The sequence below is a fragment of the Nelumbo lutea genome, chromosome 5 (assembly GCF_056320005.1).
Source record: "Nelumbo lutea isolate HS-2025 chromosome 5, American lotus-T2T, whole genome shotgun sequence".
Taxonomy (NCBI): Eukaryota; Viridiplantae; Streptophyta; class Magnoliopsida; order Proteales; family Nelumbonaceae; genus Nelumbo; species Nelumbo lutea.
This window is the reverse complement of record NC_142688.1, coordinates 3,085,767-3,096,973: the sequence shown is the minus strand read 5'-3', so window position 1 is coordinate 3,096,973 and position 11,207 is coordinate 3,085,767. Positions and strand designations below refer to the sequence as shown.

The 11,207-nt window shown below is 35.8% G+C and overlaps 1 protein-coding gene across 3 annotated transcripts; it reads left to right on the top strand.

The window, feature by feature from the left end:
* The first annotated feature begins 447 nt into the window (after positions 1-447).
* Positions 448-10,648, top strand: AMY2 (alpha-amylase-like 2). 3 transcript variants are annotated; one of them, XM_088943101.1, is made up of 13 exons: positions 448-798; positions 1,482-1,566; positions 1,888-1,921; positions 2,191-2,228; positions 2,409-2,535; positions 2,699-2,925; positions 5,908-6,053; positions 6,138-6,256; positions 8,312-8,400; positions 8,474-8,596; positions 9,009-9,044; positions 10,046-10,144; positions 10,224-10,648. In XM_088943101.1, the coding sequence occupies exons 2-13, from the start codon at positions 1,549-1,551 to the stop codon at positions 10,413-10,415; spliced, it is 1,248 nt and encodes a 415-aa protein (XP_088799227.1). In that variant the 5' UTR covers positions 448-798; positions 1,482-1,548; the 3' UTR covers positions 10,416-10,648. The 3 variants fall into 3 exon arrangements, with proteins under 3 accessions (XP_088799227.1, XP_088799229.1, XP_088799228.1); XM_088943102.1 differs by lacking the exon at positions 448-798 and adding an exon at positions 1,194-1,304; XM_088943103.1 differs by lacking the exon at positions 8,474-8,596 and having other exon boundaries at positions 455-798.
* The last annotated feature ends 559 nt before the right edge of the window (positions 10,649-11,207 follow it).

The following is an 11,207-nucleotide window of genomic DNA, read 5'->3' as shown; positions in this document are numbered from 1 at the left end:
GGAATGCCATTCCAGCAGGAATGGGAATAGAATTCTAATTCTGCTCAACCAAACAGTTAGAATCGGAATAGCCCATTTAAATTCTGATTCCAGACCCCTATTCGCGCAAACCAAACGGGGCCTAAATTGCTTGCCAGGGTTGAAAAAAAAAAAAAGTAACATAAGTCATAAGTGAAAATTGGGTCGACCAACTACTGCAGTAAATCGCTCCATTGTTTTTTTTTTTCTTTTTTTCTTCTTGTTCTTTTTAGCAACTAGCAAGATGGCAGGCAAACTTATTGAGAAGTGCTCAGAAAAAACAGCATAATAAACAGCCAAAATAACCGAGAACAACACTAGTCTGAACTGTGAGAGATGAACAACAGAACACAAACTCGACTGAAAAAGAGATTAAAAAAAAAACAAATAAACAAAGTTTCATAAACCAAATCCAAACGCATCGAAACAGAAAGCCACTTCGATGGCAGGTTTGAAGGTTCTTTATCGTCAAAAAAAATAAAAAAAAGGGCCCGATCGTATGACCACCATCCGGTTCAACGCACATGGAAATTGGAATGGAATCCTTTATTGGATTTTTCCATACAGATTCACATCTGTTCTGTTTGCAAGTATTTTGTTCTTCACCAACGTAGCAGCTACATACAGAATTGGACATTTATGAGTTACATGGGGCTCGGGTAATGGATGGTTCACTGTCCGATACACAGTCTGCTCCCTCCCCCTCTAGGATTTAAACGATGCACTTGGACCGTCGAAACTGTACAATCTGTAATTCGTGTGAACCCGGCTGCATGGAAGGTGAGATGAGACTTGAGGGAGACACCTCCCTTGAGCCTTGACGTAAGTTGTGATGTGACAAAAAAGTTATTGGCAATTCTTCAGAATTCAGAATAGGAAAATCTGAAGTCGAGAGAGAACAATCGTTATTTTGATTCTCATTTCTCAGAGTGTATGTCTATAAAGCCGAAAGTGTAAGTGAGAACCTAGCAGGTGGGGTGGTGAAACGAGATTCCTGTTGCTTAGAGGAAAAGATTGAAGAAAAGCTGATTCCCTTCCATCCCTTCCTTTTTAATTCTTCGCCTTTCTTTCCACTCGCAGTGCTAGAAGAACATTCTTAATTGATTTGGTGGTCCTTTGTGTTTCGTGTTTGTGGTGGTGTCATTCAATTTCTTTTTATCGCACAGCAACGTACACCATTACTTAAAAATAAAGCCGGTGGAAACAACAAGATTTTTGAAGATGCAATCGTGCTGCTTTGGTAGAACATGCCATGATCTTATATACTGGGATTATTGAAAGATTTAGTAATTATTTTACTATGCCTTCTTGAAGTGCTTTTTCTATATTTTAATATTTTCTTTCATAGCCTAATACTCATGTAAAACTATACTCACTTGGATTTCTTAATGACCTTATTTTATTTTCCATCAATGCTTACTGTGCACAAGGCATATTACACCTTCGTTTAATTGTAAGTGCAGGAATCTCTTTGTGCTCCACCTCATTTGATCTAGAACCAGTTTCTGTGCAAAATTTCAGCAACTCAATATGGGTAACCTGAATGATGTATGAAACTTACACTCAGTCCCACTTCCCTTTTCTGTTTGAATTTTATTATCTTCTCCCAGTGATTGCATGAATGCTTTATTTGTTGATGCATGTAGGTTTCTTGCTGGCTGTTACTCTTCTAGGTTTCTAGATTGGGGTGGAGCCAGGAAATTTTTATATGGGGGGCCAAAACCTGAAGTGGATTGCTGGGGGGATAAATATGGATGGGCCCATGTTGGGGGGGGGGGCGGGGGGGGCATGGCTCCCCTGGCTCCGCCCTAGAAGTATGATTTACTTGCCATATTTTCTTCCTAAATTTCTTCCTTCATTTTAATGCAGAGTTATGATGAAACTGTTCAGGGGACAGATCCTGGTAGGCATGTCGTCCTTCTTGAGTTCTTGACAGCATATTTGCCTTTTTTTTACTTACTTTATTTGTTAAGACTTTCAAAATGTTCAATCCATGATCAGTTTATTATCTTTGTCTTTCCTGAAAAGTAAAATGCTTATGTTTGACAATATATCAGTAATTCAACTACCATTTTTTTTTTGCTGAAAGCAATTCAGCTACCAATTTTGAGATTGAATATTTTCTGGATCTTGTATATGTTGACTGTAGTATGCTTTCTTAACCATTTGTAGGTGCAACATTGCAGAATGGAAGAGAGATTCTTTTCCAGGTACAATTGGCTAAGAATGCCTTAAATGTTGTTGTGATCTATAATTCATCAAATCTATCAAAAATTGATTAATATCTTCATTCTTACTGACAGTTTTATCCACACTTCTGTGCATTCTTAATTAGCTAATTCGTAAGGAATTGTATACTCAGTAATTCTCAATAAAATTTGAGTGGTCAGGCTTTTAACTGGGAGTCTCATAAATATGATTGGTGGAGAAACTTGGAAAGAAAGGTCGCTGATATTGCAAAATCTGGTTTTACATCAGCATGGTTGCCACCATCAACTAATTCCTTCTCTCCAGAAGGTTAGCAAGAGAGAACTCTCTAGATTTCTTGTTCAATTTTCTGTTTACCAGATATATGTAGATTTCATTCATTGTTTTTATTATTTAGCCAGGATAGCAACACTATTTTCTTTTCCTTTTCCTTTTCCTTTTTCTTCTTTTGTTTTTTCCTCTTTCCTCTCAGGTTACCTACCACAGAACCTCTATTCTCTCAACTCTAAATATGGATCTGAGCAACTACTAAAAGCATTGCTTCAAAAGATGAAGCAATACAAAGTTAGAGCGATGGCTGACATAGTTATTAATCATCGTGTTGGCACTACAACGGGTCATGGAGGGATGTATAACCGTTATGATGGCATTCCATTACCATGGGACGAACGTGCTGTCACATCTTGTACGGGTGGATTGGTGAGGATCATTCAATACCTTGAATTTTTTTTTTCTATTAAATCTGCATAAGTATTAGATATAGAAAAACTTTCTTTCTTTTCTTACTCTGCATACAGTGAATTTTGGATTTTCCATAAATACACTAAATACCAATTCAGCATCCCACATGTGCATTGGGTTATATTTGATTGTCCTAATGAAGTTGGTGTAATATATGGACAGAAAAATTTCTCTGAAGATATTGATCTTTCTCTACACAACTTTAAATCACGGTATCTTAGGACAATAGAAGGATTTGCATCCCTTGTTTCAACTTTTCTTTTCACTTGCAAAACGAAATTTTGTTACCTATATTGTGATATTCCATATTGTATTGATGATCTGTGATTCCTATTATATGTTTTTTTTTAAGTTTCAAAATGCAATTGTTGTTGATATTATTTGTCAAATTTGATGGTTCAATATTTAAATTTCATACTTTATCCTAAAAGAATTACTACTTGTTTTCTTTGATGTAATATATTATATTACAGTAATTAATTTCCTGCCATTCATTTCATGCTTAACGACCAGGACCAAAGTGGTTATGAGGGGGGCATTCCCACTCTTACTGAAATTTTCAATTTTTGAAGTGAAAATGCTCAGAGGCTGCAATCCTGATTTTTAGGCTTGTGGTTTGACTGTGCTCCCAACTGCTTATTATAATTCAATTGACACAATGTGTGGGGATTGGGTGCCTTTTATGGCATATAGGTTGTCAGAGACTTTTTCATGCTGATGCGGGATCTGAAACATTCTATAATGAATTAACACCCTTATATGGCATATATGTGTATGTATTTGATACCCTATAAATGTATACACCGTATATATAGTATGCATACATTTATAAACTTCACACGCTTTATACACACAACATGCAATGTTCCATTAATGATCTGAAGCTAGGAACTTCTCAAATTTGGTGGGTGGTTCTATTCCTGCTCCACAATCTGGATACATAGATCTTATATGGTTGAATGCTCCCCAATCAAATTAGTCTCTATTCATTACATAAGTGCCATATTTTGGTCACTTGATTCAGGTTTAAGTCCATCCCTTAATTTCCTTTTCCACTATGCATGTAACTCAAATAAACTCAATAAATCCTTGCCTTTAGCAACTATTTGGGGATGGCTACACAACCCTAGTTTTGCCCTTCATTCTGTCAATAACTCTATCCTCTGCTCATTTGTGAGTACTTAAAATCTTTTTCTCACCACCACATCCCTTTTGGTCTCCCCTATCTCCTTTAGAATTCTCAATTCACATCAAATCATCCTCCCTTACTGGAATGTTGATAGACTAGAATGACCTTTAACCCTCAACAGAATCTGAGCCTACTATAGTCTTGTCAATCTGTATGATGTCATCAACCAAAAATCAAGCACCATGGCATCTTTTGTTCTAAGTGCATGGATAGAACTATAAAAAAGTGCATGCATATGAATTGTGCCACTTGGAAACCTGTGCCATTTAATTAGCTAAGTTTGCACTGCATTCATCTAAAAATTTTATCTACTGCTCTTATTAGAGTGCCATGCTTGAGAAGAAAACTTGCTAGGTTGCATTGACTATACTGCTATAGACTAGGTTTTTTAATCAGATAACCTTTAAATTTACTAGTTTTTGTCAACTTCCCCAGAAGTCCTAATATTTGCTAACTCTGGTACCTTGTTTGATGGGAATCTCAGGTGCATGCTTAGGTGCAAAACAATGACATCGATTAGCCTTTTTCCAACACATTGTTTTTACAAATACTTTGGGCTTCTTCATAATCAATATTCTGTTAGACATTTTGGTACCTTTGACCAATAACTTATTTATAAAAAAAGAAGAGGAAAACCTCTTGAGTAGTGGATGGATGGAGTTGATTGGATCCTTCAGTTGCCATAGTCAGGTGCTTTTACAGGTGTCCTAGAATGAAAAAAAAATTCAAATTCATCAAGATTTTGGCTTTTCAAGCAAAGATCTAACAAAAAAATAAAAGAAGTTTGCCAATTAAAAAGTTGCATTATTTCTTTCACTTTAATTCCCATTTCCTATCCAATACTTATCCAATATATACTTTATCTTACACATTTCATGCCTAGTTTCTTCCAGTTTCAATTAGGGATGAGTGTCAAAATTTCAAGCCAATAAAATCTGAATCCTTGGTTGATACCAACAATCAACTAGTTTCCATGATCTCTTGATTAGAGCTTGAACATAGTTAAATGTACCATTTGGATGACAATAGTTTTCTTCAAATGTCAAAGAATGGTGGGCACAAACAAAAATTTTATTCTTCAAGTTGATTTGATTCGTTGGTCAACTGTATTTTTGGTTGGTCATGAAATGTCTCAAAACATTAAAGGAACAAAGAGCTGTGGCAATATAGAATGATTGTCATGGGAACGGATATTAATCTTCAAGTTGATTCAGTTAACCTTGTTTGAAATGACTCCTGGACAGAAGTGAAAGAACTTCATAGCTTAAAGATGTTTAGGCAACAAAAGTTGAGGTCCAAGTTCAAAGATAAGAAGAATCAACTACTTAATTTATAAATGATGACTGTTCTAGATGCCAATGACAGGACTTACCTTTTAGGCCCTCTTTTGGTTTTCACCTTAGTCTTTCTGTGACCACAAAAATAAATAGTTGGTTTTATGCATTATTCTGGTTGGGAATAAAAATTTTCTCATTGGATCAATGAAACCAAATAAGCGAAAGAGATAGTACAATGACTATCTTTATGCAAATGTTGCCATAGAAGGGAAATGGTCCATATTTTCTTTTTTCTTCCCCTTCCCCATTTTTTGTATTATTTATTTATGATATGGGTAGGTGGGTGTATATGAAAATGATATGTGGTCACTGGCTGAATCATGTTCACTTTCCATCTATGGGTTTGAAACTTCTTAATGGAAAGAGTGTGTTTCCACTGTTTACTTATGTTACACATATTAACTTTTCTTCCAGGGTAGCCGTAGCACTGGGGACAACTTCCATGGAGTTCCAAACATAGATCATAGCCAACATTTTGTTCGAAAAGATATTATTGGGTGGCTGAAATGGCTTCGCTATAATGTTGGCTTCCATGATTTCCGTTTCGATTTTGCAAGAGGGTAAGAAAATCTGCAAGTTCATTGCTTTCAAAATCAAGTATTTTAATTTAGTACTGACAATTTGTAGTCCATGTTCAATATTAGCTATGCAGCAAAATATGTGAAAGAATACATTGAGGGAGCAAAGCCAATATTTTCTGTAGGGGAGTATTGGGATTCTTGCAATTATAGCCCCCCTAGTTATCGACTGGACTACAACCAAGGTATTCTACTCTTACCATGTTTGATATGATATAGAACATTAGTAACAAAGCAGTGTAAGGACAAACAAACATTTATTTTGGAGGTTTAATCCCTTGATGGGAATTTTAAGAAAAACTAATGGATGGCTAGTGGAACTATGCCAAATGACATGGTGCTTTGGCATATCACTGAACATATACCATTTGAAGGTTCCAGCTAGCTTGCTGATATGGTCTCTGATTGGTTGTAGTGGAGACTTGGGATCAAATCCCATCATCACCTGGTTTTTTTTCTTTTTTTTTTTGGGGTGGGGGGGGTAGGTGGTTCTGGGTTTGGGGGAGGGTTACACCATTGTGTAGCCCATTTGGCTACCAAAACGAATATATACTATTATTTTTAACCCATAGTAATGAAGTTTTATAACAGGTATTGATAAAAAAAATATAAGTACAAACAAACTGAGCTTACAACTATTAATTCAATTATCACTAATTGGAAACAATGCAACCTTGCTAGCTAAGTGTCAGCTCACAGAGACTGGCATTGCAGTTGATCATTTGAAGCTTGAAGTATTTATTTTATGTCTTATGCTCTTGCTTTCTATACTTGGTTAAAGAAAAACTAGAGATTTAACACTTGGTTGCTTTTGTGTTCTATCTGGCTCGAGAACATGAAACCACAAATTGGGGTTCTTTGACATGGGTTTATGGTTCTGGAACAAGAAATCCCATGGTTCTGACCAGAATAGAGGGTTTTTTGAACTGTAGGAGTTCTAGTGTTCTCAACCAGGAAAGAGTTTTTGTTGGTTCAACCATTACATCATTTGGTGATTCAATGTGTATCTCTCACACCAGATGGTTGTGTACCTCCCCTACTTTATGGTTTTTACAACTTTTTTTGCATATATTATATAATAATGTTCAAATTGCTAAGTTACTTGGAGCACAGCCTACAGAAGCTGTACCACATGGCAAGTTCCTTGACCTACAACCAAACTCATACAAGCACGTCTGTTGACAAAAAATCATTGGTAATGATTGAGCTTTACATACGCACGTGACTTACAATCATTAAACAAATGTTTTCCCCCTAAATTGAAACCTTGTATGGAAAACCCTCTTTTGGGTTGCATGTTCCAAAAAATTCAGTTTTCACTTTGAGAAATGTGGGGCCTGGTTTTTTCAATCATACCACAAAATTTTCAACCACCAACAGAACATCACCTAAGTGGGTCTATATTTGTAGATCTAACTTCAAAAATCGTTTAGATGATATATCCAACAGTTTGGTAAGTTACAAGACATTGGATTTACATGTTTGGTGATGCGGGATGATTGGAGAAATCTAAATATGCACACCTGGTCGGCTGAAATTCAGTATTAAAGTGCCAACAGGTGAACTTAGGAAATTATAGAATCGGAAATTTCAACTAGGACCATTTGGGATTTGTAGGATAGTTAAGGAAATGGTGGAAATAGGTTCAATAAATTAAATCTAATGTTTTGGTTCGAGTGGAAATATTACATTGATTAATTCCTAAAGGTTATGAATTAATTCAAGATTCAAAGAAAACCTATTAAAATTCAAGATTTTAATCTATCAATTAATTACTTTATGACATTCCAGGAAAAAGATGTATTCTAGAATTGTTGGGGCTTATATACTGTTATTTGAGTCTTATGTACCAATGACTTAACTGCTCCCTGGCAATACTAGAAAATGAGTTCAATCTTTCTCGTTGTTGGTTGGTGACTTTGACAGATGAAAATTTGTACGTGCTTTATAGCAACCCAAACCTGAATTAGGATCAGTAGGGTTTTCCAGAACATGGCCAACTTGAGATCTTGAAATCACGGCCCTACCCAACTTAAGGTGGGTTTGTGCCAGATGAGTTTGGTTTGAGCTTGTCCAAGTTTTAGCTGCAAACAGTACATATACAACTCAATTACCATATAGTGGAAATGTGAAACAGGATTTGTGTAGCCAAACACATAGTTGGCATAAGGATTTGTTTAGTTGGTTTTCCCAACATCCTACAAAGATGCCTACATGCTGATACAAGCTTTAACATGCAGATAGTCATCGACAGAGGATTATCAATTGGGTTGATAACACAGGAGGGCTTTCGGCGGCATTTGATTTCACAACAAAAGGCATTCTTCAGGTAATTTCCTTCAATAAATTACATTGTTTTGAAGCCTTCTAAGAAATAGACCCGATAAATTTCTACTATTCAGGAAGCTGTCAAAGGAGAACTATGGCGTTTGCGTGACCCTCAAGGGAAGCCACCAGGTGTGATGGGATGGTGGCCATCAAGGGCTGTCACATTCATTGATAACCATGACACAGGATCAACACAGGTGTTTGACAGTTTTTTCTATAATTGTGGAATATAGGTTTATTTACATAGCCTGTGATAGCATGAGAATGTAACTTATAATTTGATGCACATAACCTACATGCAGTATCCTCTTAGATTATTATTATGTGCTCCCAACCTGGGAGGAAGGCCCACAATTGACTCACTTGCATTCTTTGGAAGCATCTAAATGAATATAAACCAGAATACTTTAAAGCAAATTGACACAACTATTCTAGACATTGTGATTACTGGTTTAACAGGCAAAATAGTCTTCATGTTTCTTTTTCATATTCATATTTTCTTCTGTTAGAAATTACCCATATCTTTGTTAATAAAGGTTTCTTAATCAAGATTTCAATTTTCAAATTCTGATATTTATTAATCCATGGTATATTATTTCAATCCTACAGGCTCATTGGCCTTTTCCTGCTAGTCATATTATGGAGGTATGGAACTTTATCCTCAGGTCTTTCTGAATTAGTTTTTTATTTCAAGAATTTCTTTTATTTTTGTTGGACAAGCATAATAATCTATGGTAGGTGCACTACTTATCCATATTACATGGATTCTTTTATTGGGTAACTTCCTGTGTCAAGGCATGCTGGATTTTAGTTTGATTTTTTTGGATTTGTCATTCATCTTATTTCATTTTATTTAATTATCAGAACATAGATTTGATTTCATTTGCCCATCTTATTTATTATATCCTTTACCCGACTTGTGGAAACTAATTTTGTCAGTCTTGTTCTCATACATTTTTTACTTTTAATATTTCAAAATATAATTTCAAATCCTGAAATTACTTTTCTTCTGGGATTTGATGCATTAAAGGTGCAGATGGATGTGAAGTGTCACCATTCCCATTGTAATCCTTATAGATAGATAGAGTCCTCATTCATTTCCCTTAACATTTTAAAATGCATTTTTGACCCACCTTGCAATCTAGATCAATGCCTGCATCTGTATAAATGCAACATAGATGTACATTATGAGCAGGGGCAGAGACAGAAATTCTCTTCTTGTTTATCAGATTGCTCATACTCCTGTACTATTTTCTTTTGGAGACAGTAAGTGTATCTTCTGGATGCCATTACATATGTATTGTCCACCAGTAAGTTGGTCTAACACTAGACCTATTAATGTCTGGGCCGAGCATTGATTGAAAAACAATTGAGATCCTTTCAGCTATATGGTCCTTGTGAAAGGTTGCCTAAAAATTAAGGAGTCTGGTTCAGAGCATGGATGTGCCAAGCCTTACTGATGGCATTTAGAATATCAAATTCTATCTATTGTCCTTCATTAAAATAGTTAACCAAGATATTAAGGCTAGGATTTCTGGTTTACTAAAAAACGCGATCTCTGATCCTATTAACTTCGACTATGGTTAATGAAATGCATGCGTTTCTTTCGTTAACTTACTATCTATGGTGCCCATGATATTATACAGGGCTATGCATACATACTGACACATCCAGGAATACCTGCTGTATTTTATGACCATTTTTATGATTGGGGTGACTCCACTCATGACCAAATTGCGAAGCTGGTACGCTTTGAAACGCTTTTTCATCAAAGCATCTGTTTGTGCTGGGTTTATAGTCTTAAACTTCTTCGGTTCTTTGTAGATGGACATTAGACAACGTCAAGACATTCACAGCCGATCTTCAATCAGGATATTTGAGGCCCAGCCTAATCTCTACTCTGCAATCATAGGGGAGAAATTGTGCATGAAAATTGGAGATGGGTCGTGGTGCCCAGCTGGCAGAGAGTGGACACTTGCCACCTGTGGCCACAAGTATGCAGTCTGGAGCAAATAGTGGTCCCATGTCTATCCCAGAAGCTAGTGATATTGATAATAGTGCATGAATAAACTTGTTCATCCATAAATAAATAAAAAAAGGAAGTAGTTGTACTTCCAGTCTTCTATATTTTTTGTCTTTTAAACTATTATTAGAAATAAAAATGTATCCTATGATCAATAATATAGTTTAAGTGTCCATTGTGTTTTTATTACTATGCTTATATATTAAAAACTAGAATGTGGTTCAAACCTTTGGATTTTCCCAAAGATTTTTTTTTTTCTTCTGTCGATGTTCAGCTATTTATATATTTGGATCTAAAGTAATGCGGTTGTTACAAGGAGATGAAAAAAAAAAAGAATAGTGGTGTTCCAAAAGAGAACTGGATTTTAAATGTATTGATCTGAAACAATGTTAGAAATCCTGTCCAGACGTCAAGCTGCTTAAGGGTGTATAGAAGGTTTGATCATCCATTTGAACTTGCCAACTTTAAAACCGGTAAAAGAAAATATTTCCTAGATCTTTTGCATACAGTTTCAAGTTGCTTGTCAAATTTTTTTTCTTCACGAAGGTAGCTGCATATTGGACTGGGCTGGACATTGACATGACCTAGTTTTAGCCCGGGTGGATAAATCATGAAACTAGACTGGAAATTGTAATATGAACCTCATAACTAGATGGCTAGCCACTGTGTGAACCCAGGTGCAGGGAAGGTGAATGGAACACCGCACACGTCTGTGAGTCTCATCTAGGTGCCTGGTGCCGTAAGCCGAATTCAATGAAAGAACGATAGGATTTTTACTATCTAAT